Source organism: Phyllopteryx taeniolatus, chromosome 5, assembly GCF_024500385.1.
Source record: "Phyllopteryx taeniolatus isolate TA_2022b chromosome 5, UOR_Ptae_1.2, whole genome shotgun sequence".
NCBI classification, from domain to species: domain Eukaryota; kingdom Metazoa; phylum Chordata; class Actinopteri; order Syngnathiformes; family Syngnathidae; genus Phyllopteryx; species Phyllopteryx taeniolatus.
This window is the reverse complement of record NC_084506.1, coordinates 18,259,920-18,278,042: the sequence shown is the minus strand read 5'-3', so window position 1 is coordinate 18,278,042 and position 18,123 is coordinate 18,259,920. Positions and strand designations below refer to the sequence as shown.

Below are 18,123 nucleotides of genomic sequence, written 5' to 3'. Positions count from 1 at the left end.
TGGGGTCAACCGTCCAGAGCAATGGTGAGTGTGGTCAGGAAGTGAAGAAACGGGTCCAAGCAGGTTGGAACGGGTGGAGGAAGGTGTCAGGTGTGTTATGTGACAGAAGAGTCTCTGCTAGGATGAAGGGCAAAGTTTATAAAACAGTGGTGAGACCAGCCATGATGTACGGATTAGAGACAGTGGCACTGAAGAGACAACAGGAAGCAGAGCTGGAGGTGGCGGAAATGAAGATGTTGAGGTTCGCTCTCGGAGTGACCAGGTTGGATAAAATTAGAAATGAGCTCATCAGAGGGACAGCCAAGGTTCGATGTTTTGGAGACAAAGTTAGAGAGAGCAGACTTCAATGGTTTGGACACGTCCAGAGGAGAGAGAGTGAGTATATTGGTAGAAGGATGATGAGGATGGAGCTGCCAGGCAAGAGAGCTAGAGGAAGACCAAAGAGAAGGTTGATGGATGTCGTGAGGGAAGACATGATGGCAGTTGGTGTTCGAGAGGAGGATGCAGGAGATAGGCTCTCATGGAAAAGGATGACGCGCTGTGGCGACCCCTAACGGGACAAGCCGAAAGGAAAAGAAGAAGAAGATTAACGCTTTAGATTTTCACTTTACAGACAGGAGAGTAAGCGGTGGTCCAGTGTACAGTATATCCGTATGGCTGTCATATACTGCCCCTATGTGGACAAGGCGTGCACACCAGAATGAGCAGCACAATGTGCATTGTAGGAGAAAGTGTGACAAAAACTGTATCATTCTTTTAATAATGGTCACGGAACGAATTAAACTCGTATCTTTAGGCAACACTGTCTATGAATTTGCACAGTACTATTCTATATTTTTATGTATTTGACATTCACGCTCTGATTGAACAAATAAAAACATCAGAAGTTACTCACACTTAATCAGTACCTGAGTAGTTTTTCTTCACTTATTATTTGGAGGACTACTTTTATACTTCGTCATATTTTTCTAAAAGTAACAGTATGATTACTCAAGTTAATTTCTGGGCTACACTACGCACCTCTGCCTCTGAATAATAACAGTTATGCGTTTCATTCAATGCGACTGTCGAACAATCGGAAGCTTTTACACCGGAAGTGGAGGCGGGCCGCGCGTGACGTCACAAGCTGAGCTCGCTCGCCGTCATGGAGGAAGTCAGAGGTGAGCGCCCCATCTCTGCAACTCTCTTCAACCATTCAACGAGGCGAAGCTTCTTAAATCTGTCCAGCTAATTCGACTGCGTTAAGCGAAACGTGCTAGTTGGTTATAGAACGCAACGTGGACGGACTGACCGGGTAGCTAGTTTGCGAGCTAGCCTCTCTGTTATAGCCTCATGAAGTAACCACATACTTTTTTTGTTTGTTTGTTTTAAAACAACAGCGAGGTCAATGAACGCATACAGTATGTTAGCTTAGCGTGTGTGCTAGGTGTGAGGCTGTGCATTTGTGCTGGTGTGCTGTTGGTTCCCCCCCCGCACTACTGCAGCCCCGTCGCATAAACGCCATCCCGGATGCCACATCATAATAAGTGCTATTTTATTTCAGTTGCGGTGCCGCTCGATAGAACAATCCAAAGAAAAATAATAAGTATGGCGGTAAGCTTAACATGTATTTCTTACACGCTGCGAAAACTAATTCATTGCCTGGCACTAGTAACCTCGAAATGTTGTAATTACAGTTAATATTTGTATGAAACAGACGCCGGGGCCATGTGTGTAAAACAATTTCATAAAAAAAAGTAAATACGCAGTAACTAACTAACTATGCAGTAACCCTGCATACTCGCGGTTCAGCACCCACGAATGCACCTATTTGTGGATTTTCCAATGTGTTTTCAATTTTATTTTATTTTTTTTCTCTTTTTGGGGGAAACCAACCCCAAAAACTCTTATTGGCAGTTTATCCCTGCTTATTCAAGAATTTCTTGGGTTAAAAAAATTCAATGCAATTATAATGGCTTTCAATTATCTGGGGATTTGTGCTATTCGCGGTCCGGCCCGGTCCCTATGTATGGCAGTGACTGAGTGTGCCCACTCGTGCCACAGGACAACATTCTCATGCCGTGCCGTTGTCTAAAACTAAACTACGATAATATAGTGCTGAAGTAATAATTACAGTAAATATTTGTCGAAAAAACACTACCAGGACTTACATATAAAACATCCATCCATCCATTTTCTGAGCCGCTTCTCCTCACTAGGGTTGCGGGCGTGCTGCAGCCTATCCCAGCTGTCATCGAGCAGGAGGCGGGGTACACCCTGAACCGGTTGCCACCCAATCGCAGGGCACATATAAACAAACAACCATTCACACTCACAGTCACACCTACGGGCAATTTTAGAGTCTCCAATTAATGCATGTTTTTGGGATGTGGGAGGAAACCGGAGTGCCCGGAGAAAACCCACGCAGGCACGGGGAGAACATGCAAACTCCACACAGGCGGGGCCGGGGATTGAACCCGGGTCCTCAGAACTGTGAGGCTGACGCTCTAACCAGTCGTCCACCGCGCCGCCCACATATAAAACAATTAAATTGAAAAACAGCAAATACAGCATCACGTTGGATTCTTCCGCTGCTGCCCAAACTACTTCCTTGCTTGTCATTCGTAACCCCGAAACCAGTTATGTCAGGACCTTCGTATCGTGTTAAACATACTTCGAGGAACACAAAAGCCAGGCTGTGTCAGTTTTAGGTACATCCTCACAATCTATTGAGAGCCTTTTTTTGTGGAATTTTCACTTGTAGCGGTGTACCTAATGATGTGGCTGCTGAATATATTAACTTTCATTCAGTTTGTGCCCTCTTTGGGTGATTGTTCATTCTTCTGGTATCTGGTGCTGATATCGTGCACCGAAACAGTGTTGTTATTGAAGGGAAACAATTGTGATAGTATTGCAGTAATACCAGGGGCTAGCAGTCTGTTCCGTGAAAACAATGCAACTCTCAAAGGCCGATGGGTGGTCAAGCCCACATCTCATTTTTCACACTGTCACACAAGTGTAAGTTGGAATCAGACACTAATGTAATGTAAAACAGTAAAAACAAAACATAAAACACTCAACATGTTGATCGAAAGAGATAAGTGTTTGGCTAGTATGAGAAGCTAATGTAGCAGTCGAAATCGACACTCAGTGCTCCAGCACACTGCAAAAAAGTCCTTACAAGATTTCGCGGGCTGTTTTTTGGGATTGTTGTGGAACAAAAAGCCTGAATTTGCAGCATCTTTTCAAATACGTTGTGCTCAAAACAACACTCGCTCTTTCCACTTGGCTCCATTTTAGTGTTTCCGCTGACCTGTGCAGTGCAGAACTATGCATGGGGAAAAGTGGGGCTGGACAGCGAAGTAGCCAAACTGGTGCTTGGCGGAGACCCGCTGGCTGTCATCGAGGACGGCAAACCTTATGCAGAGGTACATGGAATATAATATTGTCCATCACCACCCACAAGCAGCTACGACAATATGGCCGTGCCTTATACTGTGTTTGCTGACGCTCTTTATTTAGCACCGAGGCATCCCTGTGGGGTTTGTTCTGAAGGTCATCAGTTGAGCTTACCAACGCATTGACATTTTCACACAGTAATGCCGACTTGAATGTCACTGATGACACGCTGTGTTATGTTTCTGAGGGCCACACTGCCAAATTTTAACTTCAGCTCAGTGTGCATCTAAAGAATTAACTCATAAGTGCGTTTTGCACAGAAGAAAGACAGAAGATAATCATATAACCTGAAATGCTACCTTTTTCGACACGCCACAGATGCCATCCTTTCCCTGGCAATGTAGATGGAGAATTATTTGGAAGTTCAGACGGACCTGCATTGTGTCTTTAGAAAAAGCATTTAACAGGGTGCTTAGGGAGGAGCTCTGGGAACGTATGAGGAAATCTGGTGCGTCAGAGAAGTATGTTTGACTAGTTCAGTGCATGTTTGAGACCTGTGTGCTGCTGGAGTGACAGAAGACTTCAAGGTAGAGGGTAGAGATGCATCAAGGATCAGCTCTGAGTCTCTTATTGTTACCAAAGGCAATGGGGAGTTTGACAGATGAGGTCAGACAGGAGTCTCCAGGGACTAAGATGTTTGCAAATGACATTGTGATCTGCGGTGAGAGGACGGAGCAGGAAGGAAGGAAAGGTTTATAGGACAGTAGTGAGACCAGCCATGTTGTAGGATTTGTTGACATTTTTTAAATTTGGAGACTAGCAGTTATCAAAAGGCAGGAGACAGAGTTGGAGGTGGCAGAGTTGAAGATGTTAAGATCCTCTTTGCGAGTGACAAGGATGGACTGGATCAGGAATGAGTACATCTGAGGGACAGCACAGCCTGGCAAGTTTGGAGACAAAGCCAGAGAGGCCGGATTGAGATGGTGCGGAACTTCAAATGTGTAGAGGAAGGACACTTGATATATCAGAAATGGTGCAATATACATACAGTGTGTGTGGATATGTATGTATATATTAGGATTGGGCATCGTTTGAATTTGAGCGATTCCGGTTCAGGTTCCTTAGTTCGATTCCGGTTCCAAACGATTCCGATTCGTTTGGGGGGCTGGTTAAAAAAATTGTGCATGGTTTAAATAAAGGGTGTCCAATGTATGAACATCAATTTTCTTAGAAGCCTGGAGGATAGACTAAAATGAACATTTGACTTGAGGTTCTTTATAACCAGTATCAATATCAAACCTATGAACTAAAAGGCAATGTGTGAGGAAATAACCCAATTGATTTATTAATTAATGTTTCAGCTAAAAGTTAAATATAGCATTGTTAAAAGTTATTTTAACTGTTTTAACTATTTTATTTTATTGTTTCAGTCACAAGTACATCATCGTGCCCGTTCTTCTTCGTTGTTTTACGCTGCTTCGTCGTTGCTTTTCGCCACTTCTTCTTTGCAGCTGGAGGACTAGGCATAGAAACTGGGAACCGAAATTCTTTTAATTCGAACGGTTCCGTGAGAATGGGAACGTTAGTCCCGCTTCCAATCGGTTCTCGATTCTCGATGCCCAACTCTAATATATACACATACAAACTCTGTATATGGAAAAGTTAGATACAGCACTTATATCCTTTATTTACTGTATGTACTTGTGATAGAAGGGGACATGCTTCTGAGTTCAACCCCACACAAGACGTTTCCAAAGTGCATGAGTCAGCGCAACCTGAGCGTGATCGTGTCATCGTCATTTCTGCCTACTCCAGCTGTGGATGGGCACCCACCCAAAAGGTGACGCCCATATCAAAGACAACAGGATCGCGCAGACCACGCTGGGCCAGTGGATTGCCCACTTCCCAGCATGTCTGGGCTCCAAGGTCAAGGACACCTTTCAGGGGCAGCTGCCCTTCCTCTTCAAAGTCCTCTCGGTGAACACCGCCTTGTCCATACAGGCTCACCCCAACAGGGTCAGTATGCACACACGCATGCACATGCACACACATTTACACAGCTGGGAGAAAGTCCACACGGGGATGTTCAATCTTTGTAGATGGAAACAGAGCTTTCAGTTGTGTTGAAAGCGATTGCCACTGTTCAACAAGTATTTCTATGCATACAGTAATACTAGATGCTGGCCTCATCTAAGGCACACCCAGTTGCATTACAGATGGCCCGTTGCGATTCTGATGCTGTCATTTTGAGTCACACACTATGATAATTGAATATTTGTGGATGCCGCAATAATAGCAGCAGCTCCTTGCTTTGCCAATGACAATGTTATTGACGTTAGCTAGCTCATTCAGTCTGTCCAGGAGCTTCTTTCACACAGAGATCCATCAAAATGACCACAAGGGCGGAAGAAGTGAGTGTCACGCGCTACGCCTCACACTCCTGTCCCTGCATTACGGCATTCCCACCTCTGATACTACCTACCTAAAATTACTGAGTCGACTTCGTCTCCTGCAGCCGCCCGCAACCGCGACAGGAAAATCCTGGCTTTGAAGGTGCCCACTGACGATTCTTTGTGTGTTCTATTTAGGAGTTAGCTGCCCGTCTCCACGCTCAGTTTCCAGAGCACTACCCAGACAACAACCACAAGCCAGAGATGGCCATCGCGCTCACACACTTCCAGGGTCTTTGCGGCTTCCGGCAAGTGGAGGAGATCCTCGGATTCCTTAAGTGTAAGTCAGACGAATTTGGGCCAACTTTTAAACTTTCAAACGGGCAAAGTTAATAATTTAAACGTCAAAACAAAAACATACCTCGTTCGTGCAATGCATTAGGCGTGCCGGAGTTCCGCGCCCTGGTGGGCAACAAAGCGGCTGAGGAGCTGCAGTGCAGCGCGGGTGACGCGGTCCGCGCCAAGCACGCATTGAAGAAGTGCTTCACGAGGATGATGAACTGTGAGAAGAAAGTGTTTGTGGATCAACTCAACATGCTTGTCAAGAGAGTCACTGAAGAAGGTGAGCGCAGGGTGTCACGACGATTGCAAATGTCCCAAATCACTGATGGGAATTCATTAATATTAACTCACTAACAATCATATCTCGCAGTAGTTACCTGCGGGATACATATTTTAGGATTCACAGTAGTGCAGTAGTCTGCAGATATTTTTCTTCTTCACTCAGAATGCAGGTCAGTTTGATTTGGATTGCGTTCAAATTATTTCCGTTTGTAACAAGCGGTTCACCAGTCTAGTGATCTGTATAGCTCATATTTTTCTTTTATCATATTAAAAACTGATTTGTTGAAATATGTTCACAATGTGTGAAAATAAGTTTCAGTGTGATAACTGATTTATACTAATTTATAATTTAAAGCTTAAACTATAAAACCAATGTATTGTTATTATATAATTGACATATATTTTCTATAAATGTTATACTTTAGGCTTTAAAAAAAAGTTTGTTCTCATGCATTTTAATAAGTTTAAGTGTGTGGGAGGGACATTTTAAGGCTTACACTAGAAAAAACCCCTTTTTTCTATGGTCTCTTTATATCGTGTATTTTCAACTCGCCTGTGGGTCTGGAACGCAACCACCGCAATGAGCGTGGCTCAGTATATACTGGTATGTTTTTTGTTGGACAGCCACAATAGGAAGTCTCATCAACCCGGTAGAATAACCATTTTACAAAGAGGATTGGCAAGGAGAAATTATCCTACCCAATTTCTTGTAACCATTATCACTAATTCATGTGCCCGTGTAGGTGCGGCAGGCAAGGACACGGGAAGCAGCAACGGCGAGCTGCTGCTCCGCCTCCATTCCCAGTACCCCGGAGACATCGGCTGCTTCTCCATCTACTTCCTCAATCATGTGCTCTTGGATCCCAACCAGGCCATGTTCCTTGGAGCTAATGAACCTCATGCTTACCTGTACGGAGGTCAGTCGTAGGTAATAGGGTTGCAAAGGGGTGGCAAGTTTCTGGTAAATTTCAGCAGGAAGTTAAGCTGTGGAAAGGTATCATTTCGATGTTTGTAACTGAATATTGCAACCTTACTAGTTAATGTTGCACTCGAGCTGAACGAAGAAATCCAACTTTGGCCTTCTAATAATCTAAGTTCGTCTTAGGTTTGACAGTGTTTTTGTCAACTTTTGTTGGTATCAGATTGTATCGAGTGCATGGCCTGCTCCGACAACACGGTGAGAGCCGGCCTGACCCCGAAGTACATCGACGTCAACACGCTTTGCGAGATGCTCAATTACAGCCCGGCCCCTTCTGCCGCCAAGATTTTCCCGCCGGTTCAGGACGGCTCGGACCCTTGCGTTACCGTCTATGACCCCCCGGTGCCGGACTTCACCGTTATGAGGATACAGGTGAGAGAAACCTCAGAATATCATTCATAATTAGGGTAAATATGGACAACAAAGATCACATGCACCTGCCAAAAAAATGAACACTAGTGCACATTCCAGGCCTGAAGTTGGCACTATCATTTAGTCCAGAAACTCTACACACATATTTATACAAAATACCCTTCCACCAGTAGTGGTGTTTATTTATTTTACTGCAAATATGGGCGAGGCCTCTTTTTATACAAGTAATTTTTTTGAATAATATTAAACAATATTATCAGTATATTACAAGTTATGTCACATTATAACTGGCATTCAAAACTAAATAAAAAATACTATTGTGGAGAAATGCAGCAAAACCGCAAGAACTGAAGCTTAACTGGATATTCTTTTGTGGTTTTTTTTTTTTTGCGTGGCTCACCAATGCATAAACATGGGCACACACAATATTTAGGCGCAACCATGCCAGAGTCTACGAAGTTTACAGAATGTCAAATTAGGTTCACCGTTAAGGGTTATTTTCCATTTTAGGTTCATCTTGAAATTACACCAGTAATGTCTATACAGTATTTTTTTCCCTAGAAAAAAAGAGAAGTGGTCTTATGTTCGGGATCTAGAGATTTATGCATGCAAACCAAAAGCAGACACCAAGTGGAATAGTATACACGGCCCCTTAGATTAGTTTGTTAGCCTAGCATAATTGCCTAGGTCATTTAAAAAAAAAAAAAATAGCAATATTCTTGCTAAAAAAAATTTTTTTGGGGGGTTTTTTCTTCTCCGTCTATGACTTAGGCCAGTGGTCCCCAACTAGTGGTTGGCAGACTGGTACATTTACCTTTAATCTCTAAGAAATGTTTGTTTTTAAACTACTTGGGTACAATTTATTATGTGCAATACATTTTAATTTAATCATGAAGTACAGTTTTTTATTCTATATTTAAGGGCAATGTTAATGTTCAAATTGTGCATAATGTTACAGTGGCTTACAATAACATTAAATACACTTTTTTTCGGAATAAAACATTTTTGATGAAGACCTCCTGCGTTACTGTATTTTAATGTCTGTCATTAGGGCGGTAGTTGGAGAGCTATTGTTTTAGGTGGTACTTGTTATTGTCCCTTCTCCAGGTGCCCGCCTCCGTGAAGCAGTACACAGTGGCACCCGTCGACAGCGCCAGCATCCTTCTGGTCATCGAAGGCGACGCCACCGCCACCTCGGCCGCCGCGCTGTCCGACGTCAGCCTGAGGCGCGGAAGCGTTTTGTTTGTGTCGGCCAACGAGAGTGTGCTGCTGCACGTGGCCTCGCCGTCGGGCGTGACCATGTTTCGGGCCTGCTGCCTATTGTAGTTGTGAGTCGAGCGTGTGTGTTGTGATTTTAGACTCAGACGTCAGCGACGTTAAGCGGTGCAAATACATTTACTTTTGTTAGGTGCTTAAATGAAGAAAAAACATGGAAAACAACCACTTACACAATGTTGCAATCACTTGACCCTGACAGCTAACATTTACACCGGGGGTGTCCAGACTACAGTCCGGGGGCCACTTGTGGCAACACGTAAAAATTGCACCCATGGGTGCGATGCCCCTGATAACTCTTACGACTACGACTAAATATATTATAATCAGAGGTGGGTAGTAATGCGTTACATTTACTCAAAGTAACATTGGATAAATTTGACTTGTCAGAGTAGTTTGAATTCACCATACTTTTTACTGTTACTTGAGTATTCATGTTAAGAAGAAACAATACTTTTACTCCATTGCAATGATCGACATGCCGGTTGCTAATTTATCCATTATTGCGTGCGCAATGTATTTTTAGACTTCATCTTCGACTCCCGCATAGGGCGCCGTTGCGCCAATCCAAAGTGATCACTAGTGTCATTTGACACTAATTGCAGATGTTTCTATTGTTGTTATGGCAGTGCATATGGCAACATTAACCATATTTTATATAGGTTATAAGTCACTGCAAAACATGTTCGTTGCGTATACATGCCGTGATGTTATCGCTCTCTTGCGCGCGCACACACACACACAGACTATCAATAACTCTGTTCAGCAAACAGCTGGTTCATTCAGTCATTTCAGTGAATAGAGCAAATAATGTTTCTGTAGGGCCGAATGCATGTGGTGTTCGTTTTTGGCTGCTTAAAAAAATTCAATAATGGCAGGTGTGTGTGGACTCCTTTATTATTATTTTTTTTAATTTTACGTTCATGCTGTGATTTTTTTTTTTAAAATATGTATATATAAGTAAGATGTTACTCACCAGTTACTCTTTACTTTAGTGGTTTTTATACTGAATCTTAAGTAAATATTTTGATGACTACGTTTTACTTTTACTTGAGTTATATTACCCTAAAGTAACTACTCTTACTTGAGTTTAGTCAAACGTACTCGTCTACCCACCTTTGATTATAATATATAACATACATATTATATCAGTGGGTCTAGGACTTGTTACACCAAGTACTACCTCAAAAATGTACCACCCTAATGATCAACAAAATACAGTAGCATAGTCGGCCTGAGTGTTAACATTAAAATATAGTAGCAAAGTCGGCCTGAGTGTTTATCAAAACCAAGACCGGGGTTTTAAGTCCTAAAAAGTACATTTATTTTTATCAGCTACTGTAAAATTATGCCAAGTTTGAACATTTAACACTACGCTTACATATAGGAAAATAAAAAAACTGCCCTTAATGGTTAAAATGTTTTGGACATAAAAATTATATAAAGTTTGTCTGTAGTAAATATTTAAAAACAAAGAGTTCTTAAGGATTAAGTGCAAATGTGGTTAAAAGTTAAATACAACTGAACTGTACTTAACAAATGTACTTTACTGGATTAAAGAAAAGAATCAAGCCAATGTTACAATATGCACAGTTTGAACTTTTGATTCCATTTTTCTTTAGCCAGCCCTTGAAGGAAAAAGTTTGGATACCCCCTGATTTACACGGTTAAAATGTAGGTGGAAAAAAAGTGTTGCAATCTACTTTGTCAGACTCTGGGCTGATGAAGATCACCGGGTAGCACCTGAACGGTGAAAATATGTTTCATGAAGCATATATGTTCTCACCATTCATCCATCACAGTGCGGTGAAAAGCACAGTTAAATGTCTTATGGACCTCTAGATTTTTACGTCACGTCAAACAGGGTTGATTCATTTATTTGGATAGGAAAACTTTTGGTTCTTTGGATTTTCGCTACATGTTGACACTGAAGGGAAACGTCTTTGTCATGGGAACACAACTTGGAAACAGCGAAGCATGTTCTTAAAAAATGGAAACTGCTAGTTCTGTAGCTAGTGGAGAATACAAACGTGTTTACAACATACAGACTGAGGCGTAATGCTGAAACGTTGACATCAGTGCTGAGTGGCCAATATTATATACCCGAGGGGAAAACGTGGAAACATTTATGTTGGTGCGGAATGCCATAAGACTGCAACACACGGGTGCATAATAAGGAAACAGAATGTGGCGTGATGCTGAAAGGTGTTTAAACGTAAAGAATGCCGTATCATTTGAACGAGTTCAGAACACAGAAATATTTACAGTGGCGCAGAATGAAAAAATGTGTTCAGAAAGCAGGATAATGCTGAAACTTGCTCATATCAATGCAGAAAAGTGTTCACACTAGTGGACAATGTGAATACAGCATACTGCACCAATGAGAACATATTTACACAGGTGTAGAGTTAGGAAATGTGCAATAATGCTGAAACATGTTCACACTGGTGAAAAATGCTGATCCATATTTACTATGGGGCAGAAACAAGTTCAGAATGTGGCATGATGCTGAAACTCAATCACTGGTTCAGAATGATAAAACATTTACATGAGTACAGAATTATGCTTGAACATATTTGCATTATATGAATAATAATTATGATGTTATGTATACTGCGTAAACATTTAAATTTGGCCTAAACGTGCCCACATTGACATTGCTGCACAACGTGGAGACGTGCAGAATAGGGATCGATGCTGAAACACTGGTGAAGAATCCTGAAAGGGATTTACACTGGTGCAGAATTGTGAAACATATTTCCACTGGTACAGGAAATGCTGAAACATGCAGAATGCGTAAAAAAAAATATTTACAGTAGCGTAGAATGCAGAACATGTTGGAAATGTGGCATCGTGCTTAAATATTGTAATACTGATGACGAATGGAGAAACGTGTGCATGAAAAATGTGGAAATATTTATTGTAGGGCAAACTGCAGGGACACCGTTGTGGGGTAGAGATATGTGAAGATTCAACATTTTGTACATGCTGTGAACCGAAAGTTGTGCCGTGTATACGTTCCCTTTTGGCTCATATAAGCTTGTTAGTCTATAAGGAATTTTTGAAATGCCTGCTGCATATCTCTTAAGTGTACATGTATTGATAACTGTGCGGAGAATTGACTACTGCTTGTTACCCAACTTCCTCTCCCATATCATCTTATCCAGTGGAACCTCTGAAGTGGAACGCAAAGCTGGTTGACTTCCAAGTTGTCCTCATTTCAGATCTATTAGTATACAATAGTATACAATAGTTACAATGCATTGTAATGCCCCCAAATATATTTGATAGTCGCAGCTGTGATTTTAACACTTAACTAAGAAAAGTGTAAATAATTGTAATAATACAACTATAACAAAGTAAAATGACTCACCTTTGAAGTAGTATAAATAGGGTTTGGCAAGCTTCCCTGGTCATTTTTTAGCAGTTCCAGTTCAATGGTTGTCATCACACACTTCCTCTTTGGAGGTTCCATTGTATTTACTGTATATAAAAAAGAAAGAACAAATTAAATCCCGGAAATGTTTGCTTCTGTAGAAAAATCTCACAAAGCAAAAAAATAATTCAAGTTAATGAAGTTCAGTTACAAAATGCCGCATCAACTTTTATAATATAGCTAAGTTTTTAAAATTTTGTATATTTTGTCCTTGTCAAAACATGCAAACAAGAGATGGACTTGATGTATTCTTTAGTTGTTGTTTTTCTGGGGATCATTCTAATAATTCTGTAATATTTCCTTTGTTACCTACAGCCAAGAAGTGCACTTTGTTCCAACCAGCTGGAAGTTATTACTTCACTTCCATTTGTGATGATGATGTTGGTTTTGATCATCCATCCACTATCTGAGCCGCTTATCCTCACAAGGGTCGCGGGAGCGCTGGAGCCTATCCCAGCTATCATTGGTGTAATATTTGACATGCTCCTATCCTGTCATTTGAAATATTTCTGTTTGAATAGCAAAGATTTTTGTCAACTTAAAGTTTCTGCCTTTTTTCCCCCCTCAACTTTTCATTCGGTCACGTGTTTGTTGCCAATCTAATTTGCACTTTACGCACACAAAGGTGATTTTTAATTATCATTCTATGAAAGCCTTGTTGTTGTAGACGTTCATTCCTCAATATTTGTGAGCATTTTGGAGCAAGCCCTTGGTGTAGCATGGGTACTGCAAAAAATGTGAACGTCAGTGGTTCAATAAAAGCTTTGTGCTGTTACGTTACTGTCTGTGTATCGTGTTTGATGTAGTTGCCATTTTTATTTTATTTTGAATTTAGGATTCCCCACACCATCCTGAAAGTTTTGACACGATATGTTGTTTGTTTTATGTATTCTTTGTAGTTTTCAGTCTTCAAGGCAAACATACCAGTCTAGTACATGTTCATTGCACAAAAACAAAATGTGATTACGTGGAATATCTACTTCTTATACGCACATTCACATCTATAGTGGGGCAAAAAAAGTATTTAGTCAGCCACCAATTGTGCAAGTTCTCCCAATTAAAAAGAAGAGAGAGGCCTGTAATTTTCATCATAGCTATACCTCACCAATGACAGACAAAATGAGGAAAGAAAATAAATTCCATAAAAATCACTCATTTCTAAAGAATTTATTAAAAAACATAGGAACATTGGTATTTGTTCACCTAAAAACAAGCAAGATTTCTGGCTCTCACAGACCTGTAACTTCTTATTTAAGAGGCTCCTCTGCCCTCCATTCATTACCTGTATTAATGGCACCTGTTTTAACTCATCCGTATAAAAGACACCTGTACACAACCTCAAACAGTCACACTACAAACGCCACTAAAACCATCCATCCATCCATTTTCTGAGCCGCTTCTCCTCACTAGGGTCGCGGGCGTGCTGGAGCCTATCCCAGCTGTCATCGGGCAGGAGGCGGGGTACACCCTGAACTGGTTGCCAGCCAATCGCAGGGCACATAGAAACTAACAACCATTCGCACTCACAGTCATGCCTACGGGCAATTTAGAGTCTCCAATTAATGCATGTTTTTGGGATGTGGGAGGAAACCGGAGTGCCCGGAGAAAACCCACGCAGGCACGGGGAGAACATGCAAACTCCACACAGGCGGGGACGGGGATTGAATCCCGCACCTCAGAACTGTGAGGCTGACGCTCTAACCAGTCGGCCACCGTGCCGCCCCACTAAAACCAAAGAGCTGTCAAAGGACACCAGAAACAAAATTGTACACCTGCAGCAGACTGGGAAGACTGAATCTGCAATAGGTAAGCAGCTTGGTGTTAAGAAATCAACTGTGGGAGCAACTGTTAGAAAACGGAAGACATACAAGACCACTGATAATCTTCCTTCGATCTGGGGCTCCACGGAAGATCTCACCCCGTGGGGTCAAAATGATCACAAGAACGGTAAGAAAAAATCCCAGAACCACACAGAGGGGGACCTAGTGAATGACCTGCAGAGAGCTGGGACAAAAGAAACAAAGGCTACCATCAGTAACACATTACACCGCCAGGGACTCAAATCCTGCAGTGCCAGACGTGTCCCCCTACTTAAGCCAGTACATGTCCAGGCCCGTCTGAAGTTTGCTAGAGAGCATTTGGATGATCCAGAAGAGGATTGGGAGAATGTCATATGGTCAGATGAAACCAAAATAGAACTTTTTGGTAAAAACTCAACTTGTCCTGTTTGGAGGAGAAAGAATGCTAAGTTGCATTCAAAGAACACCATACCTACTGTGAAGCATGGCAGTGGAAACATCATGCTTTGGGGCTGTTTTTCTGCAAAGGGACCAGGACGACTGATTCGTGTAAGGGAAAGAATGAATGGGGCAATGTATCGTGAGATTTTGAGTGAAAACCTCCTTCCATCAGCAAGGGCATTGAAGATGAAACATGGCTGGGTCTTTCAGCATGACAATGATCCCAAACACACCGCCCGGGCAACGAGGGAGTGGCTTCGTAAGAAGCATTTCAAGGTCCTGGAGTGGCCTAGCCAGTCTCCAGATCTCAACCACATCGAAAATCTTTGGAGGGTGTTGAAAGTCTGTGTTGTCCAGCGACAGCCCCAAAACATCACTGCTCTAGTTGAGATCTGCATGGAGGAATGGGCCAAAATACCAGCAACAGCGTGTGAAAACCTACAGAAAACGTTTGACCTCTGTCATCGCCAACAAAGGGTAAATAATAATATAAAGTATTGAGATTAACTTTTGTTATTGACCCAATACTTATTTTCCACCATAATTTTCTAATATTTATTTATTTTTTTAAATCAGACATGATTTTCTGGATTCCCCCCCCCCCCCTCATTTTGTCTCTCATAGGTGAGGTATACCTATGATGAAAATTACAGGCCATCTTTTTATCGAGAACTTGCACAATTGGTGGCTAACTAAATACTTTTTTGCCTTACTGTATGGACAATTCAGACTCCAATGAACCAGTCATCTTTTTGGAATGTGGGAGGAAGCAGGTGTTCCTGGAGAAAACCCTCAACGAGCACAGGTAGAAGAGGTAAACTCCACACAGACATGAGCCTGATTTCTTTAAAATATATTGAATTATAAACAAATAAGATTACTGCACAGAATAACTAGAATTAAGGGGGGGGGGAGACAAAACAAATCTTGCATTGTACAAACGAAAAGAAAAAACTTTCTGGCCTTCATTGATGCAAAATCAAACATGATGTCAGTGGATGATCGCTGCTCCCCAACTGTTATGTTGATGCTTATGATGCTGAGGCCAGGTAAACGTTCCTGAAACACGGTTGACCTCACATAGGTTTTTATTAACTTGAGCTTTGAAAAGGTCTTTGCTCCTCGAGCCGCAGTGACGGGAAGAATGAGAGCAATTCTAGACCAGTGCAGACGGCAACTCCACAAGGGGGCGCAAATCTCCCATATTTTTTTTTTTGGGGGGCACATTGCCGTCACCCCAGCCATGCTGCCTTGTGTGGCCGTATATATTGTACATGCCAGAAACTGCCACTGCGCGGTTGTTCTAACCAATTGTCCACCGGGCCGCCTGGAGACAAAACATTTTAAGAGCCACTTAATAAAATTGATTAGATTTATTTGGCAGTAGGAAAATCATAGTGTAGGTTTATTTGAATATGAGGTGAATTCAGAAGCTGAATTAAAAACAACACATTTGGTCAACAAGGCCAATGTTACATACTGTGGTGCCCCGCCGCTTTTCCAGCCGTATCGTTCACTGGCTGTTCCAGGTGCTGCCAAAGGAGGCGCTGTCCTGGCAGCAGACCTTCTCCTTTGGGAGCTCTGGTCGCCTCCTGCACGACACTCAGATTGAACGTGTAGTGTGCAACCACTTCCGGCTTGGGCTGTAGCACGTTGAAGAGCATCTGCAAAGAGCGCACGTCCTCCAAAGCATCATGAGCCTTGTAGTCTATGCCCATTAGCTCCTTAACCAGGTACTCTTGCTTGAAGCTGCTCATGCCGCAATCCTTCAGCACATCCCGGGCGAGCGGCAGCGTGTCCACGCAGCCGGCCACAGACGCCTCGAACTGTGCCCGGAGGCCCGTCTCGTCCAGAGCTCGGGCCAGCAGCCGGCAGTCGAAACGGCGGATGTTGTGGCCCACCAGCAGGGGGCGTCCGAGCGATTGCAGGAAGGCGACGAAGGACAGCAGTACCTCCCGCATGGTCCTGGTGGGGACGGGGCGGCGGTGGAGGTAGAGCTTGCGCCGGCGCACCCTGAGGCCCGTCACCCTGGCGGCGCCCGGTTCCATTCGACAGCGAGGGACAGTGTAGAGGTTGAGAGAGTGGCCTCCGCTCACCGCAGCCAGCTGGACCAACTCGCACGTTGGACCTGATGATGATGACACTCTCATTATGTCCAATCCTGACCAATCAAAATCATACACAGTGGTTCCTTGGCCCACCTTTTAAAGCCACATACAATCAAAGTCACAATTGGTATTGTTGTTTCGTAATGCATACTCAATTTTTATCTAATTACTTTACTAATCGATGGGATAATCGTCAGAGTACTCAATTATAAAAAAATATTAGACTGCGGCAATCCTAGTTTTTACGTAGGTATTTTGGTAAATGTATTTGTTCTAACCCTGTTTCCTAAGTAGTCAGTGCATGAAAAGATGGAGAAGCTGCTGAAAGTCAGGAAAGCCTGGTGAAAAAGGTTTAAAAAAAAAAAAAAAAACTGGAACGTTCAGTGAATGGGGAAATAAAGCAATCAAAAATGTTTTTCTTTACATACTTTCAAATGATTCCTGTATTTTTTTTTATACAGTAAAATACTGTATAGAGCTATTTTTTCTGTTACATGTTACAAAAAAATTTTTTTTGGGGGTGTGGGTGGATCAAAGTAATTGAATTTCAATGGGGAAAGTTGATTTGAGATACAAGAGTTACAAGAATAGTCATTGAATAAATACAACTTCTAAATTAAGGTACCGCTGTATCTCCAAATGTCATTTCAGGTTTTTAATCTGAAAAACAAAACAAACAAAAAAAACGGACTTGGATACAATACATGTACAGTATCTCCAAATTTTGTTTCTTTCATTAAAAAACAAAAAGTAACATCAAATGATGCCCAATGAAAATGACGTTTCTTAACATTTTGTGTGGGTTATGTTTTTGTCCGAAAAACTACTTACCACTAATTCTTCCATGGGGAAATAAAACATGTTGACAGCAAGATTTCACTTTTACTTAGGCTACAGTTTGTACTTACACATTTCAGAGTATGCACTTGTCTTAGGTTTCTTTCGTAAAAGTAGAATGAGTACTTTAACTTTGATTTAGTACCTTTATGCAAAAGCATCTGTACTTATACATACGAAGACTTCAGTGTGTGAGTACTTCCCCCCTCTAATCTTCCTAATCTTACCCAGTCCAGTTGTCTCCAAGTCGAAAAAGACAATCGGCGGCTGCATTGTGTTCTTAATCTTGCCCTCGAAAACTAAACGTTTAAAAGATGGAGCTTGAGTTGTCACAAAAACGAAAGCAGACCCTTAAAAAGAATGTGACTTAAAACATGACGACGGCCAGAGTAGAACTCGTCAAAGCTATCTTCGAAACAATCTTCCCTCCATCTTTTTAAAAACCTGAGACGAGGAAGAAAGTTCTTCTTTGTGTTTTTTTCCC

The 18,123-nt window shown here is 42.1% G+C and overlaps 2 protein-coding genes across 8 annotated transcripts in view; one reads left to right on the top strand and one right to left on the bottom strand.

Annotated features, from left to right (window-relative positions):
• The window catches only part of mpi (mannose phosphate isomerase), a 16,850-nt gene extending 3,621 nt beyond the window's left edge, over nt 1-13,229 (top strand). The window contains exons 1-9 of one of the 6 annotated variants that reach the window (XM_061773330.1): nt 1,083-1,160; nt 3,280-3,407; nt 5,194-5,394; nt 5,967-6,108; nt 6,211-6,390; nt 7,136-7,309; nt 7,535-7,743; nt 8,851-9,071; nt 12,770-13,229. In XM_061773330.1, coding sequence (XP_061629314.1) covers nt 1,145-1,160; nt 3,280-3,407; nt 5,194-5,394; nt 5,967-6,108; nt 6,211-6,390; nt 7,136-7,309; nt 7,535-7,743; nt 8,851-9,069 — 1,269 coding nt within the window. In that variant the 5' untranslated portion in view covers nt 1,083-1,144 and the 3' untranslated portion in view covers nt 9,070-9,071; nt 12,770-13,229. Of the gene's footprint in view, nt 1-1,082; nt 1,161-3,279; nt 3,408-5,088; nt 5,395-5,966; nt 6,109-6,210; nt 6,391-7,135; nt 7,310-7,534; nt 7,744-8,850 lie in introns of those variants that run through there. The other 5 variants (XM_061773329.1, XM_061773331.1, XM_061773332.1 and 2 more) reach the window with 5 other exon arrangements.
• LOC133477944 (uncharacterized) lies at nt 12,112-18,123 on the bottom strand. Of its 2 annotated transcripts, XM_061773339.1 has the most exons (4): nt 17,867-18,123; nt 16,175-16,822; nt 12,392-12,501; nt 12,112-12,244 (listed from the first exon to the last, which is right to left on the bottom strand). In XM_061773339.1, the coding sequence occupies exons 1-4, from the start codon at nt 17,910-17,912 to the stop codon at nt 12,239-12,241; spliced, it is 810 nt and encodes a 269-aa protein (XP_061629323.1). In that variant the 5' UTR covers nt 17,913-18,123; the 3' UTR covers nt 12,112-12,238. The 2 variants fall into 2 exon arrangements, with proteins under 2 accessions (XP_061629323.1, XP_061629324.1); XM_061773340.1 differs by lacking the exons at nt 12,112-12,244; nt 12,392-12,501 and adding an exon at nt 15,531-16,021.